Here is a 17,348-nt window from a genome sequence, read left to right as displayed (position 1 = left end):
GACTGGTGTAATCTGCAATGATCAGGCATTAAACTGAATCCACCTGCCTCATATTAACTACCTCCATGTGGTATCATGATCTATAGAAGCATGGACGCCAGAAGGCTTCCTATGATGTTTTGTGGTATCTGGCAACAAGCTGTTGGCCGTAGATCCTTTAAGGCTCATACAGTAAGCTGCAAGTGTGCCTACATGGTTCAGAATTGTTTGTCTAGCACATATCACAGACACGTCATCATACTGAGATTTTGGGACCTTGGAGGCCAAGTCAACACCTTAAACTTTTTGTCATGTTCCCCAGACCAGTGCGACAGGGCCCTTTATTCTGCTAAAAGAGGCCACTACTGTTATGCTGAATACTGTTATGTCTACATACTTTAGACATAAATGCCATTACCCAAGGCTCTCAGGAGAACACTACCCAGAGCATCATTCTGCCCTGATCAACTAGTCAGATACCAGTGGCCTTACTTCTGATAAGATGTATCTAGATTCCACAGTATGCATGCCCATTCAAATCTATTCATCCTGTTGCAGGGTGTCACCATTAAATTGCACTTTGTTCTAAAAAAAACATTCATACATACACCAACGTGTTACCCCCTAAAGTATGGGTATTAAATTATAATTTAAAGACGTCAGATTATTCAAAATTCGTCAAGTAAAGGTCCAGTACTGAAAAGTGTTGAACTAAATTAATTGTTTATCTGTCTCAATTTTTCTGTATTTTAGAATGGGGTGTACAACAAGAGGGAGAGGTTACACAAACAGCTCAAACTGTCCCAGCTCATTTCGCACTCAGCTTCATGAATAAATACAAAGGATTAACTGAAAGATTGTAAGTTTGTTGTTTGTTTTTTTGTTGATTAATGGATGATACATATTTACAAATCTCTGTAACGATACAAATATACCTAATTATGAAAAGTACTACTTACTTTATCCAAAATGTTATTTTTTCATAAATATGTGTATGAAAATGTGGACTCTAATGCCACCATCACTACATTACAATGTTCATCATTAATTGAATTATTCATTTTGATCACTCCCATGAAATGTTTTATTATTATTATGACTAGAGATTTCTTAGTCATTACATTATCTAATAATTTCAAATTAGAATGCCCATATTTAAAGTTGGCAAAGCCCAAATGTTGTGTTAATGTTTGTATAAAAAAGTTGGTTGTGCTTGGTAGGCAGTTCACAATAAGTCGGAGCTGGGACTCATGGAAGGTGGGGTGGATGCGTCACATAGAACAAGTTATGCAGGAGAAGCAGGAGTCAGATGGCGCACAGGTTGACAATCTTGGTCACAGTGAAAAGGCCAAAGAAAGGAGGTGATATTTTGCGTGACAGTGTTTTTAGGGGGATATCCCTGGTATCGAGCATGGCTTTATCCCCTACATGGTACTTCGCGGCCTTGATACGCTGGTGGTCTGCCTGTCTCTTGTATGAATTAGAGGATTGTAGCAGGGTGCGTCTCGCCTGTTACCATGTTCGCTTGCAGCAGCAGACAAAATGTTGAACTGAGGGGACGTCCACTTCTGCTTCTTGTGCTGGGAGGCACGGAGGCTGGTAGCCTAGGCAACACTGGAATGGGCGCAGCCCTGTGGAGGCAGATGGTAGGGAGTTTAACCCATGGAAGAAACTTGCTCCAGGAGGTAGCATTCCAAGTGATCATGCACCAGAGAGAGGCTGCCAGTGGAGTCCCTCCGTTGGACTGAGGGTGGAATCCTGAGAATGGATGGCATAGTCATAGGCAGAGCGGGATCCCTGATGAAGTCACAATAACCTATTTCCGGCCTCCCGGCCCATGTGAAAAGGTCAAAAACCCTTTTTCATCTCCTTGGAGAAGACCTCGAGGTTCTTGTAGCACGGACTGAGCATGCCAGAAATCCAAGCTCCACTCCTTGGTTCTACCGGTAAGAAACGTAATCACGTAGGCCATCCGGGAACATTCTGACGAGAATGTGGATGCTTGAATCTCGAAAATCTGTGCGCATTGTAAGAGAAAAGACCTACATGTTGTTGGTTCTCCTTTCGTAAGTGGGAGGGGCTGGTAGGCGTAGTTCTCGCAGGGGTCCGGAGCTTGTGACCCGAGCTGTAGGTGCTTGGAGGTGCTGCATCTGGGTGGTGACATTGGCTGGGGTTTGCCTTGTGTCGATGATTTCCTCCTGGTGGTTAACGCACTGCCTTGGCCTGTCTTATCCTGTGAGCGTAAAAAGCAAGAACATTACGCAGAGCGAGAGTTCAAAAGCAGTGACAAATCCAAATCGTGAGACGAAAAGCGGGAAAACGAGGAAACCAAAGCGAGATTGAAAACCATGAAATGAAACACTCTGCGCTTCCTTATAAGGTGGAAAAAAATCAGCGCGGGATGAGAAACCAGTGTGCAGGCAGGGCTGGGGGCGTGTAGGGAGACATGACAGCGTGGGAACATGTGACCGCGTGGTGAGGAGCATGACATCGTGGGAAAGGAAATGTCAAGATGAGTGAGCAGACAGCATGATAGGTTTATATTAATTAGTCTTCTTATGTATAAATTTAAATACCCTCAGAGGATGATTTTTAGATTTTTCTTTCTAAATTGCAAAATTCTTGTGTAAATGCTAAACTTACTTTTGTGTTTTTGGTTCTCTGCCTTTTATCTTTCTCTTACTGACCACAGCTCTGTTCTGCTCTTCATTATTAGTTTCACAGAACCAAAGCCACTGAGGTTAAGAGCACTCGAGCTGGCAATTCAGTCCCTAAGAGAAACTTTTGAACTAAAGGAGAAAGAACTAGAATATCCTATAAAAGATTTGCACAATCAGCAAGTTGATGGACTCAGGTAATGAAATGCTTACTTAAAATGTAAGAAAATAATGAGTGAATATTACAGTCCTATACATAATGTTTAGCACTATATGGTCTAAAGTTTATAATCATGCTCATACATGCTCAACATCCCATCTTATTACCGATATAGAACCCTGTGCTACAGTATATTGCACTAGTTTTTTAAGCAAGGTTGTGGATATTTAGCAATTTAGCATATGTAAATGACATGAAGGCCTGGGATACAGTAAACATTGCAATTTATCCCACAAATGTTTACTTGAGTTAAAGTTAGCTTGGGTTGATTTGGTTCAGGCTACTCCATTTCTTAAACTCCCAACTGACAAACATCCTCCACATGAGGCTCGTGAACAGACATTACATTCAACTTTGCCTCCAATTTTCTGGCACCAGTTTGGGGAAGGCCTGCATATGTACAGTAAGTGATGATCAGTTGTGCACAGATTATTGGCCATAAATGTAACAACTTCAAAAGACTAGTTCCTCATCTGTTTGACCAAAAATGGAGAAGCTTTTACGACATCAAAACACAATGACCAAACAAACAGACTTGTACATGGCCACGTGCACATCTTTGTAACTCATTTTCTATCCACTGATTGCAGACTTACCATAAAAAGTAATGTAGATGTGATCAGACTGCAGAAACAGCTGTCCAATGAAAGGACTGCTCATTTGGTCATTAAGGATAATTATACAGTTTTAAAAGAGGTGGGTTTTGGAGAATGTAATGAGATCTAAAACAAACTCTGAATCAAGTAATTTCTTTGTTTGTTATAAGTATGGCTAAAGAAATGTAATTGAAGACCCTAACATATCTGAATACAAATGTTATAAAAATAATCATATAGTAACATGAGTTAAATTGAGATCATTGAGATAAAAATCTTTCTACTTTTTGTCACACTATATTATCAGGCTTATGAGGCCCAGCTGGAAGAGGTGAGTTCTAAGTTCCTTATTCCTATTTTGAATTCATTTTTTATTGTTACATATGTTTTCTAGAATTATATACTGTAAATACACCTTGAAACTGAAGATGAATCATATCAGAATAAATTGGTTACATGATCATTGGCACCCAAGGCTCATTTATGTCTGTGGGATTTAAAAGCCATCTTGTCCAATACCAGTCCATTCTGTGGTCCAATCCAACAGAAACTCCTGTACAGCACAACCTACTGAAAGTCATTGCTGACCATGATAGAAAGACAACAGAACTCCCAATGCACTTGCATTATATTTGAAAAAGTTAGTTTATAGTTTGAACAATTTAAGAGACAGCTCAAGAGAAAGCACTGAAGGAAACATCTAATGTTGAAGCAGAATAAAAATAAGTAGTTTCAACTAGACAGTTTATTCCAGTTTTCCAATTAAATCATATTTTTTTATATCAATTAAGTCAAGAGTTATATGAGGTAGTATATTAATATAGATACATTTACATACACTTAAGAGCTGGAATATCTAATATTCACAGCCAAGTTTCAGACACATTAAACCATCTTGACACTTATTTCCACATGTTAACAAGTGACCACTGCACCTACAGTATAGCAGGTTTGGGAAAAGCTCTATTGCTTTATTATTCATGATAATTAAAAATATATATATTTATACAAATGATACAATGAATCAGTAATTTTACTTGATATATAGGTGATTGACTTGTTTACAATAATTATTTTTAAACCGGACACATACACTATAGAACAATTGAGGTGACCATTTATGTCCACTTTGTCTTTGTCCTGAATATTAATTGGAAGGCAAAAAGCAGCCTGTACCTTTTAATCAAAGTAGTTGTGGTGGATCATAAAATACTTTACTCAAGTACTGTGACATAAATACTGTACATACTGTAAAGACCATTTATAATATCAATGGTATATCAATTGGCAATATTTTTAAGAAGTAGTAAGACTATACAAGTAATATTATATATGAGAGAATCAAATGAAAGACTGGAAATAAAAATTACACCAATTTTATTTATTTTTAACTGCTGAACATAATGAAGCAGAAAGGCCATCTTGTTACTATCTGATCATTAAGCTCACATCTAGCTGCATGTGGTCCTAGTATCAGTACTTCTATCTTGTCAGGATTGAGTTAAAGGAAGGTAATTAACTTCAAGCATCCAGTAAACTGTTGTCTCTCAACAGTTATATATTTGCTAAAACATATAACTGTGTGCAATCAGCATAGCACTGGAAAATAATACTGTACATGTGAATTATTGCATTAACAAGAGGAAGCATATTAAGAGAATAGCAGTGGGCCTAAAACATAACCTCTCACTCATCGTCTATACCGCTTTATCCTGTATTCAGGATTGCGGGGCCCTGGAGCCTATCCCAAGGTGAGCGAGGCAGGGTACACCCTGGACAGGGTGCCAATTCATCGCAGGGCACACACTATGGGCAATTTGGAAAATGCCGATTAGCCTAACCTGCATATCTTCGGACTGTGGGAGGAAGTACCCGGAGGAAAAAACATAACATAATAATTTATTTTTATTTTACCAGTCTAACACCCTAATTAGATCATATTACCACCATGGTAAAGAGCAGCTGTTGTGACAATGCAAGGACTTTCACATGCCAACCTGGAGCTCCTGACAATCAAATGTTGCCCTTGTTACCTTCTTTGGAAATATACCTTGATTATAGACAGTGCTGTTTATATTACACCTAAGATGGACACAGACACAGACTGTTCGTCTTATCTGAGCTACATGGAAATTTTTTTTAATCATGACTTGACGTCAGCCTACATGAGAGTGAAAACCAGGAAAGCTGCAGGACCAGATGGCATTTTAGGTGTTTTTTATAGCCTGCATTGATCAGCTAAAATCAGTGTTTATAGAAGTATTCCACATCTCCCTAGGACTGTTGGAACTTCCCACTTGCTTTAAACCTTCTGTTATCATTTCTGACCTGAAGAAATCCAATCCTGCCTCAATTAAATGCTTCTAAAAGAAGATTTTAACACCTCTGAAAATCAGTCCATATGCCATCCCAGCATTCTACCAATGATGTCACTCAACTCCTACACGTACAGCAGCTCTGTGCCAGCTGGACATCAGACAGGGAAAATTATGTTAAAATGCTATTTATTATCTCCAGTCTAGTATGTACCCTGTACCCTCCATTCAACCACCAAGCTGGATCACCTGGGACCGTCCCTGGGTCGGTGGATTCTTCAAAAAATTAGAAGGTCTATTTGGACATAACATTAGTTTGATAAAAAATGCTGATGCAAATTTAGTAATCTCCAAAAGTTTAGTGATTGCAGAATGAGCATGATATAAAAGTAGTAGACTGGTTACTCAGAATCTTGTTTGGGATTCCAACTCAGGAGATATGGCAAAAAAAATGAAAATAAAAGGTGTCAAGTTTTCCAACATACATAGTATATTAGTCATGTTCAAAATTAAGTATCCCCCGTTTTATTTCTACAGTACAGTGGAACCTTGGATTACAGACATAATTTGCTCCGGAAGCAGGCTCGTATTTCAAAATACTTGTAAACCAAAGCAAATTTACCTATAACAAATAATGGAAACAGGCAGATAAGTGTTTCCTTTTATGCGCGCAGGTGCTGTGTGGTTGTGTGTGTTTGTGTATGTGTGTGAAGCTAAAAAAATAGGAGAGGAGAAATCAGCCCTCTCCCTCATCTCATCTTACATGGTAACCCCTCATCTCCTCTTATTAAAGTTTCACACACACACACACACACACACACACACAAAGTCTGTTTTATCGGAAAAAATTACATCACTGATAAAACTTACATGAGCGCAAACCAATGGAATTACTGCTGTAAAGTATAAATAAAACAAATTAACCTGCACTTTACCTTTGAAAAAAATCACGACAGAGCAGTGCTTCTATTAGAGAGAGAAAATGTGTGTGTGTGTGTGTGTGTGTGTGTGTGTGTGTGTGTGTGTGTGTGTGTGTGTGTGTGTGTGAAGGTCCAATGACGCGCACACACACATAAGGACAGGCTAATACAGATGGATAAAAAATACATCTTTAACCTCTCTAATGAGACTTTCTTTAGCTTTACACACACGTACACACGTGTATTATAATAAACAGTACACGCACGCTGTACACACACACATACAAATACAAAATAATTTTTTTTTTTTTTTTACGGATGTTGATTATACCAGTGAGAGCACTAAGACCGAGCAGGGGAGACGATTACCCACAATTCTGCAGTACAAGAGCGAGAAAAACCATTGGCTCAGTTGTGATCATGTGACACTTGGCATCAAAACAAGAAGCGCATACGTGATACATGATACTCTGTACTTGTTAACCAAGAGTTGTTAATAAAATTAAAAATCTTTGCTTGTCTTGCGGAACGCTCGCACACCACGTTACTCGCAATCCGAGGTTCTACTATATGTGTTTTTGTGTAAAAACATAATAAAAATCAGCAGCGGATAGTGGGTCGTAGTAATAGGCAAATACAACATTATTAAAATGGCTGAAAAATAAAATAATCAAGGTTTTTGGAATGGCCTAGCCAACTGAAATGCTGTGGTGGGACCTTAAGAGAGCTTTGCATATGGGAGTTCCTGGAGTTTTCCAGTTTGTTTACAAATTATTAGCATTTTATTTTATTTGAGTTATTAAAGCTCTCCAAATACTGCATAATGTTGGGTTTTTTTTGGTGTGTTGTGATGTTGTCATCATACTGAATTTAGGAGAAATTTTCAGCAGTTCACAAAAAATGAAACAAAACTGTTCATCTTACCAGTACATGTATTTGTTCTGCAGTTTATATATATATTTTTTTGTACCACAGGCCCAGAGATCACTGCAAGAGAACCAGGGGACCTTGCTGGGGAAGGTGGGGCAGTTAATTGAGCAACTGAAACAAGAAAAGCAGAAGACGCTGTTGCTAGAAGGCGAGCTTTATACTGCCACTATCTCACTGCACAGCATAGCAGAGGTACTGAAGTCTTATTCATATTAGTGAATTCAGGACTACATCATATAAACATAATACACTCTTACAAATAATATTCATTTAAATGTAATAATATTGTGATAGATCATCCTCTAACCATTATTGTAATCTCTTTTTAGCTTCAGGAGAGGGTCTCAGACATTGAAGGGGAGAGGAATCTTCTGAAGAAGGGCTATAATGCTTTACTACTTAGGTGATTTTTATTTGATTACAGAACGTATCCAAAGAATCTAGTGCTTTTTCCCTATCTTGCATGTTCTATTATATCAGTATTAATGTTTCTGTATTTTGCATTGGCTATTTTTAAATGTAGTCTGGCTATTGAAGTTCAAATTAGAAGTAATCATTATAAAATATTTATTTATTATTATCACAGCACACTGAACCATAATGAACATGAGAGTGAAAAAGAGAGTGAGAGAGAGGAAGTGAAGGATTGCAGAGCTGGGATGTCGGCACTGGAGAAGAAGCTGGAGGATCAAAAAAGAGAGAGAGAAAAGGTAGAGCAAGAAAAAGAGAGGGTAGTGCAAGACTATGAAAGGAGTCAAATGGAAAGAGCACAAGAAAGGGGTAAGCATGTAAGATTATGGCTTATGGCATAAGTATACTGTATGAATAGGTTGTGAACATAACTTGTTGAATGTTTTCTCATTTAGCCATGACCACTTCCCTGAAAGAAAATCATGACCTGCTGAAGCAAGAAGTGCAACAGTACAGACAGAGGGTTACATCTCTACAAGAAAAACTAAACCGAGTATCAAAAGTAAAAATGATCGACTTTAAGTGTTTTATTATTTTAAAACAATGGTACAAAGTAATTATTTTACCTTTTTGTGCTTACTCCTGTCAAAGGATTTTTATATGGATATGGAAGACCTTAGTGAAGTTCTAATGCTTATTAAGGTCGGTTTGCTTACGCTAGATAGGTAAAAGTATGACAGAATTTAAACAAAAACTCTTTTTTACGTTTGTTCCTGCCTCTGTGTCTGTTTTTCTTCACCTCTTCTTCTTAGGCTTTTCGACTGCATCACGAGAGCTGTGAAAGCCTTATGGGCCTAGTGAACAATGAGAAGGACAAGGACTCATCACAAGAGCTGGCTGCTCTGCAGGCCTCTCATGCTGAAACCATACTAGAGCTGCAGAAAACTCGGGAATTGTTGGTGATGCAACATAGGCTTAATAGTGACCTGCAGGTAACTACATTGTAGAAAATAGATCATTACACACGCTACTGCATTTTTACCACAGCATTTAAAATGACAAATACTTTCACATTGCCAGGCAGACATGAAGGCAGAGAAGGAGAAAGCAGAAAGGGAAAGAGAATGGAAAAGATGTGAAGTTACTGAAAAAGACAAACTGTTAAAAAATAGGGATCTTCAAATCAACAGTTTAAAAGGTAGGACCTTGGAATTACTGAATAGTAAATAAAATGTAATTTTGGTCTATAACTAATATTATGTTCTCTGTTTATTATCCCAGCTCAGCTAAAAGACTTAACTTACTGTCGCAGAAACTACAACCAAAATATACCACAGCAATACCCAAGAACAGTTGTGGATCAGGAGTTAGTCCGGATGACAAATGGTAAGACCATATTAAATCAGCTCCAGGATGGAAGTTTGCTTGAACTCAACCTCGTTGGAGCCACGTTTACCCCTGTGGGATTAAGACTTTTAAGACAGCAGACAGGTGTCAATACCAGTGGTCCTCATGAATTGGTAACATTTTGTACCTACACACTCCTGGACTTTGAAATGCAATCAACCCCACTGGTTTCAGGTACACAGCCAAAATATGGCTTCACATTCTGCCATGTACTCACCCACCAAAGATTCACCGAGCTTGTGGGTCAAGGGGTGTGTGCACATGTTGAAGTACATCAGGCATTAGGAGGAGTGCAATTCAAAACCCATGGAAGTGCGAGAATCCCTCTAATACAAACACTAAGGCACAAAGAAGAAAAAGTAAATGGGAGAGTCAACATTACAGGTAAGAACAATGTACTGTATGTTACTGTACCTAATAAAACCCCAATTTTGAAAAAGAAAGGTTTCCTAGTTCTAGTGATCTACTGTAGTAGTCCATCCCCCACTAACACTTATCATTCTGGTACTAAACTGAAGAATAAACGACTTCAGTGCTGCAACACTAACCACAGTGGTTGTGTAAAAAAAAAATATATATATATATATATATATATATATTTATATATATATATATATATCAGAGAAATATCTGATTCCATACATTAACTTACTCTTGATTACCTATCAAACTTACGATACCCCAGTCAGCTGTGTCCAGGCTCCTAGCAAATCAACTTTATGTAAAGCTGGGAAAATGAGAGTAACATGTCACTAACATCTCATTTCTAGGATACATCATTAGCTTTTGGGTTGTGCCATAGATCAAACAAAATATCAGCTAACACAGTAGCTTGTCCAACGATTAGTCAAGGATTTACAAAGGTTTCCTTGGATTCGCAAACTTTTACTTAACGCAGTATACGAATAATTAAATTGAACTGGAATATATATAAGTGACATTGAAACGCAAGCTGTCAGAAGCTAGCCAAAATGAGGCAAAATAAAATCTGAAAAGTAAAATAATATTGTGTTTATATTATCAGAATAATACTATATATATATATATATATATATATATATATATATATATTGTAGCGTTTTTCACCACTAAGCAGGCACTTGGAGAGACGGGTGAGCTTCCTTGCTGCCCAATGCAATGGCTGGGAGTAGTTTATTATCGAAATTCGCACGAAATCACATAAATGGCACATTAAACCTCCTTAAAACACACCTCAAACACACCACTCACCCCTGGCCGAAGCCACTAACCCAAACACCTTTTCCCAACAGGGTGAACACAAAACAATCCCTCCCGCAAAGCATGATGGTAGCCAATCAAAACCCCGCCCACGCCACACTGCCCCCACCCGAGCTGTGACCGTCCCCGGTCATCATGGCGAACTCAGTCTAGGAGGCGTGCCAGTGGTCGGCGCTGGCGTTGTGAACCCGGTGGAGCACGACCACTCGCGACCGCCGCGTCAACCGCACTTGGTAGACTACATCGGAGAGCTGGGCCAGTACCGTGCAGGGCCCCACCCAGTGAGACATAAGCTTAGGCGAAAGCCCCCTTTTCCTTCCGGGGGAATACACCCAAACCTGCTCCCCAGTAGCAAAGTCTCGTCCCCGGCTGTGGGTGTCATACACGCGCCGCTGCTTAACACCAGCGTCGGCCAAGTGTCTACGCGCCAACTCGTGGACGCGGAACAGTTTGTCTTTGAGCAACGATAGTCTGTCAAACTGTGGAGAGCTTTTACCTCTAGGCCCAGGTGGGCGACCGCAGTATAATCCGGCTCCCCGCCCGCTTTAACCCAACCTAGTACCTGCTGCAGCGCCGGATCCTTCTCCTGCTCGGCGATTAGCTGTTCACAGTCCAGCTGTGGCACAGGTGCAATGACTATAGGCGACGGTTTAGGCACCACAGTAACTCAGCTACACGCCGGCTCGGACGGTTGGTTACCGACAGGGGCTCCAGAGGACTGCGCAGGGAGAATGTTCTGACTCACGGGGTTCGGAGAGTGCTCAACGTCGCAATCACCCGCGCGCGCTTCCACCCTCTCGCAGTACCGACAACGCTCGTTGCTGCACGGCCGGCGGGATAAAGCATCGGCATTAGCATGCAGTTTTCCCGCTCGGTGCTGAATGATAAAATCGTAATCCTGCAACCGCTCGAGCCAGCGCGCTAACTGCCCTTCAGGCTCTTTAAAACTAAGCAGCCACACTAACGAAGCGTGATCGGTCCGCAGCAAGAAAGACTGCCCTTAAAAATAAGGCCTAAAATGTTTTAGAGCCGCGACGACCGCTAGCAGCTCGCACCACGTGACGCAGTAGTTCCTCTCCGGTCCAGACAACACGCGGCTGAAGTAGGCAATAGCACGCTCTTTGCCCTCGGAAACCTGAGACAGGACGGCCCCCAGCCCTACATCGCTTGCGTCCGTGTCGAGGATAAACATACGAGACGCGTCAGGATATTCAAGAACGGGCGACGTGACCAGAGCTTCCCGTAACTGGGTGAACGCTCGCGCGTGCACCCAGTCCCAGCGAAACGGCTGGTTCTTTCTTGTGAGCCCGTGCAGCGGGCTGGCGATCGTGGCAAAATCCTTTACGAACCGGCGATAGTACGAGGCTAACCCGAGAAAGGTGCGTAGCTGCGACACATTTAACGGTTCAGGCCAATTCTGTACCGCAGCAATTTTGGCCGGATCGGTGGCAATCCCTTGGGCGCTAATCACGTGTCCCAAAAATACGGTCTCTTGCCGCAACAGCTGACACTTTTTGGGATTGAGCCGCAAGTTCGCCCGCCTGATGGCTAAAAATACCTGCCGTAGGTTAGCTAGCGCGACGTCAAATTCCTTACCGTGCACCAGTAAATCGTCTAAGTAAACGACACACCGGTTACGAGGAATATCTGCCAATACTTTCTCCATCAAGCGTTCGAACGTAGCTGGAGCGTTACATAGGCCAAATGGCATGCGCCGAAATTGCCATAGCCCTTGCCCGATCGAGAACGCAGTTTTAGGACGTGCTTCCGGGGCGAGTTCTACTTGCCAATACCCGCTACGCAAATCCAGCGAGCTAAACCAGGCCGAGCCCGCAACGTGTTCAAGCGCATCATCTATTCGCGGTAACGGATAAGAATCTTTGCGCGTTACCTCGTTTAACCGCCGGTAATCCACACAAAACCGGCACGATTCGTCCTTCTTACGCACAAGCACAACCGGCGAAGACCACAGTCCAGACGCTGGCTCTATGACGCCCGAGTCGGCCATCTCACGCAACTTCTGCTCGGCGATAGCCCATTTAGCTAATGGGAGGCGTCTCGGATGTAGCCGCACAGGAGCTGCGTTACCCGTATCGATTGTGTGCTGCACCAAGTTGGTATGAGTGCACTCGCTTGTCTACCGCGAAAATATCCGCGAACTCGTGCAAAAGGGACTTCACGGCGTCGGCAGCTGCATGTCGCCTCGCCGGCTGGTGGCGCACGTAGCTTGCTCATGCGCTGCGTCACTGGAATCCCCTCCAAAATCCAGCGCCAGAACCTGAAGCGCGCCGCTCCGCTCCGGTCGCCGCTCTTTGCTCGCGCTGGCCCCGTCAGGGAGGGTTTTCTTCCTCCTCAGCCGCTCTGCTACTCGGCGGCCTATCTGAATCCTCCGGATTTCCTCCGGGGTGTGCTCCAGCCCGCTTCTGTCCATCCCACTTCTGACACCAAATGTAGCGTTTTTCACCACTAAGCAGGCACTTGGAGAGACGGGTGAGCTTCCTTGCTGTCCAATGCAATGGCTGGGAGTAGTTTATTATCGGTATTCGCACGAAATCACAAAAATGGCACATTAAACCTCCTTAAAACACACCTCAAACACACATACTCACCCCTGGCCGAAGCCACTAACCCAAACACCTTTTCCCAACAGGGTGAACACAAAACAATCCCTCCCGCAAAGCATGATGGTAGCCAATCAAAACCCCGCCCACGCCACAATATATATAGTTATATACTATATAATTAATAATTTAATACTTCACTCATTGTAACAACTTTCTGGAATATCCTTAGCTGGATTAATTTGCTCTTCAAAATGCAACCGTTTTTTATCTCTGAAAAAACATTGTTTTTTATTGGATTGTCTGGGGGGCATGTGCCTACTGTACATGGATCACCCTTAATATTTATCTTGTGAGCGTGTTGGTGTGACCTGTCTCAAGTCATTATTAGATGATGAAGTGGAGTGAAACAAACAAACAAAAAAAAAACCTCTCCTTGGTTTCATACAAATTACTTAAACTGAGAATACTTGTTTTCAATTTGACATGCTTCATTGAAAAGTAGACGCTTTAAGCTTTCTATGCATATATTTCTCATGTCTGTGTCTCAAGTATATTCACGGTGATTGAGACGGCTAAAACCGCACCCTGTTTATTTTCTTTATTTTACAAAAGCACAATGTTTGGCAGATAATGCCAAACACAAATTAAAGTAGACCCTTTACAGATTCAAACAATGTATTACACTTATGAGTATGATTAAAAATGACGTAGCATTTTAGTGCTTTCAGTAAAAAAAAACATTTTCCCCACACCCCTAATTTCTGTGAACAATTTTAAAAAAGCATGCCAGTAGATGTTCTAGTTAATGTTTTATTAATATGATACTCTGACTCTGCATTAACTTGATTTACTCTTTTGCTTTAAGTAGCACTGCTTTTTTTTTTTTTAAATAAACTCTATAGGCTCGAAAGGGGAAATAATAGGGGTCCTGGAATTCTGCATCCGTCTGTTCTCTGAAGTGAATCCAAAAAATATTCGCACAGATAGAATCACAGATGAAATGATGACCAGCATGACTGAACAATTGCCCGCAGACAGAGCCACATACTGGAGCCACACACAGCTTGAGGTAAATACAATTTTCAGAATATGTATCACATGGTTGTAAAAATCTTACTGTGCTTCAGAAGGCAAAGATTCATTTAATTCTAAATTAAAATAAATGTTGTCATGTTGCTTAAAGTTGTTGAAAAAATGCCACAGAAGATGCATTACATAATCAAAGATAAGTTTGGTTTATTGGATTTTAGTGAAATGTTTTTGTTTCATGCAGTGTATAAATGCTTTTTAATTCACTATTTTAATACTAGAAGGATGAAGTTAAACAGTACTGTGATTAAGGTGTTGCTATGAGTTAAAAGTGCTATCCAACTGTTCCATAGTTGCGACAATATTCCAGGGAGCAGCTAGTGGTTTCTATGTCAAAAATGGTGATCCATGAAAATTCGAAACGGAAAATCAGTTGTAAGTTAGCAATAGTACGTTTAGTACAAATTAAAGCAAATTAAATTAATACAACTTTAAAACGTGGTTCTTTCATTACTGATGCAGGAATTATACGAGTATGGCGGAGGCTTATGCAATGAGTTGGTGGTGGTACTGGAACACTAAGCATGCTGGCATGGTCTTCGTCCTAATGCCTATTTAATACATTGCCTGTGTGATCTACTCCCAAATTCCACTCCTACTGCAATAAGTTGTACAGTCTCTGTGTATTTTAGACTGTACCATCTACCCATTAGCTGTTATAGCTGATATAATTGAATACTGTAACTCAAGTTAAACAGTCTTTGGGTGTATATAATTGATGACAGCAAAGAGCCAGCAAAGAGTCCTACTATTTACCTAGCCAAGGCTTCCGTGCAATTGCAGGCCCTAATATCAAGCAGGACATTTATGGGAAAGTGCAATACACCAGAAAAACTAAAACTTAAGATATTAACAAACAGGCTCTGTTTTGTCCTCCTCATGAATGGAGACGAGACACACCCATGAGTCAAACACCCCCATGAAAGGTCTTTGACAGGTTTATACTTGATTGTTAGGGATTGTAGAGAATGTTGAGAATGATGCAAGTGCAAATATTAAGGGGATTTTTTTAATAAATACCAGGCAGACAAGTCCAATACAGTATTCCAGTGGCAAAGTAAAAAAGCATGCAGGATCAGGCAAGGTGAAAACAACAGTAACAGGGTAAAAGGCAAAAGGTAAAAATTAGGATCAGGAAACATGTCTGGTCAAAATCAGAATATCAAGACACTATTCAAAGTCTTGGTAAATTCAGACAGGAGCATGCAAAATATTACTTCACAGTGCCACAAGCTATAGAAGCTGCTAATATTGCGTGTGGGTAATGGGCAACAGGTGTGCTCAATCAAAATTTTGGTGAACATGACCATGTACCAGTATGTTGAGTGTTGTACTGTAATTCTCACTTACCAAGTTTGTGGGCTGTGGTGTTTGCTGGAAAAAAGTAGTTCCCCAACAGTACCACTGTGGCGGATTTGGGAAGTCCAGTGTCCAGTGGCTAGCCAGACTAGGAAACCTATTTGATACTTTGTGGTCTCACTGCAATGTTTATTTGTCTGCTACTGTAGTTATTTAGCTGTTTTATGTGCTAATGAGTGTCCCCATCCTCCTGGCCCTCATAGCAGCATTTGACATGGTAAGCCACAAGATTCTCCTGTCTATTTTTGCAAACCTTGAAATCTGTGGCACAGTATGGCAATGGTTTAAATTCATATGTAAGAAGATCAGTCATATGGTCCAAGGTAACATGGAAGGGATTCACATCTGCTCCACACAGACACTCCACTGGTGTCCTGCAAGGCTCAGTACTCGGTTCTCTCCTGTTCTCCCATAATACCTGATTTTCTTCTGATCTTCTGCTTTTTACATCGTTGCTATTTGGATTACACAAGCTGCTTCTGTGTGTGCCCAAGTGAGTTTTGCACAATGGTCAGTGGGTATAAATTTCCTATTAAGACCTGCTGTGACAGAGATCAAGTGTGATTTTCTTTAATATGTTCCATAATATTGTGTCTGCAGAAAGGATGAGTTTCTGGTTCTTGGGGGGAGTCATAGAAGCAGTTTAGTGAAATATCTCAGGTTTTTTCTAACATGGCCAAAATGAGATACAGTAATAAGATGGAATCTGTATAGGAATGCATAACCAGCCTTTGAAAGGTTTTAGTTCCTGTGTGGACCTGAGTTATTGCACATTCTTATGGTCAATATATATTGTTAAAGGATATTTAACCCCCTCGAGCTAGTGTCTTAATTCCTCTAGGGTTAGTTTACAAGAAAAGAATAGTTTACAAGAAAAGAATGCAATGGGGTGGAGTTTACAGTAGGTATGTTGCCAGCAGTAGTAAATGTGCTTTTTAGTTTGAGGGAGGTTCCAGCTGCTGTGGGGTTTCAAGTGATGCTTTTTCTTCCCACTTTTTAGAGTGATTTGAATGGATGTGCAATGGAGCTGAAGCTTTTTATAAAGTAGCCAAAAAAATGAAGAAAGACAAGAAATCTCTGCCAGTTTTTGGCATAGGCCAGGTTGTGACATCCCTTATTTTGATCCATTTAAATCCCAATCCAGACAGATGACTTACCCAGCAATGGCAAACAATTTAACAGGAAAGGATAATGGCTCTGTGGTGATATTCAGATTTTTTGAAGTGTCCTGGTCAATAAAATTGCCTGCTGCTCCAGAATCAACCAATGGTTACAACACAGAAACAACTCCTGGATGTTTTATTTTATTAGACAAGGTATAAGGTTAGTGGGAGAAGGACATGGACTTACCACAGTGAGCATGTGCCCTGTATGAAGCTGAGTGCATCCTGGGACTGTAAGTATTTGGGGAAACTGTGAATTATGTGGTTCCCAATGTGGTTGGGGTTACCACGGTAAAAGCAGTCTCTCCTGCCGTCACTTCTCACAATCTCCTGTTTATCAGCACTCCACTACTATACAATCCACTACCAGTCGTGTCAAAAGTATTCACATTCATTACTTGAGTAGAAGTATAGATACTAGGGTTTAAAAAGACTTCTTTAGAAGTTGAAGTATCAACTCAAGCTTTTTACTCAAGTAAAAGTGTAAAAGTACTGGTTT

At 40.7% G+C, this 17,348-nt stretch overlaps 1 protein-coding gene across 1 annotated transcript in view; it reads left to right on the top strand.

Moving 5' to 3' along the window:
- The first annotated feature begins 610 nt into the window (after positions 1-610).
- The window catches only part of rpgrip1 (RPGR interacting protein 1), a 28,642-nt gene continuing 11,904 nt past the window's right edge, over positions 611-17,348 (top strand). Inside the window, exons 1-13 of the mRNA XM_053487398.1 lie at positions 611-614; positions 733-838; positions 2,696-2,833; positions 3,447-3,552; positions 3,760-3,783; positions 7,663-7,809; positions 7,947-8,020; positions 8,204-8,397; positions 8,484-8,590; positions 8,841-9,020; positions 9,109-9,226; positions 9,310-9,819; positions 14,141-14,307. Of these exons, the coding sequence (XP_053343373.1) occupies positions 611-614; positions 733-838; positions 2,696-2,833; positions 3,447-3,552; positions 3,760-3,783; positions 7,663-7,809; positions 7,947-8,020; positions 8,204-8,397; positions 8,484-8,590; positions 8,841-9,020; positions 9,109-9,226; positions 9,310-9,819; positions 14,141-14,307 (1,875 nt within the window). The remainder of the gene's footprint in view (positions 615-732; positions 839-2,695; positions 2,834-3,446; positions 3,553-3,759; positions 3,784-7,662; positions 7,810-7,946; positions 8,021-8,203; positions 8,398-8,483; positions 8,591-8,840; positions 9,021-9,108; positions 9,227-9,309; positions 9,820-14,140; positions 14,308-17,348) is intronic.

Source organism: Clarias gariepinus, chromosome 26 (assembly GCF_024256425.1).
Source record: "Clarias gariepinus isolate MV-2021 ecotype Netherlands chromosome 26, CGAR_prim_01v2, whole genome shotgun sequence".
Taxonomy (NCBI): Eukaryota; Metazoa; Chordata; class Actinopteri; order Siluriformes; family Clariidae; genus Clarias; species Clarias gariepinus.
The sequence above is the reverse complement of the archived record's forward strand: the minus strand, read 5'-3'. Positions and strand labels throughout refer to the sequence as shown.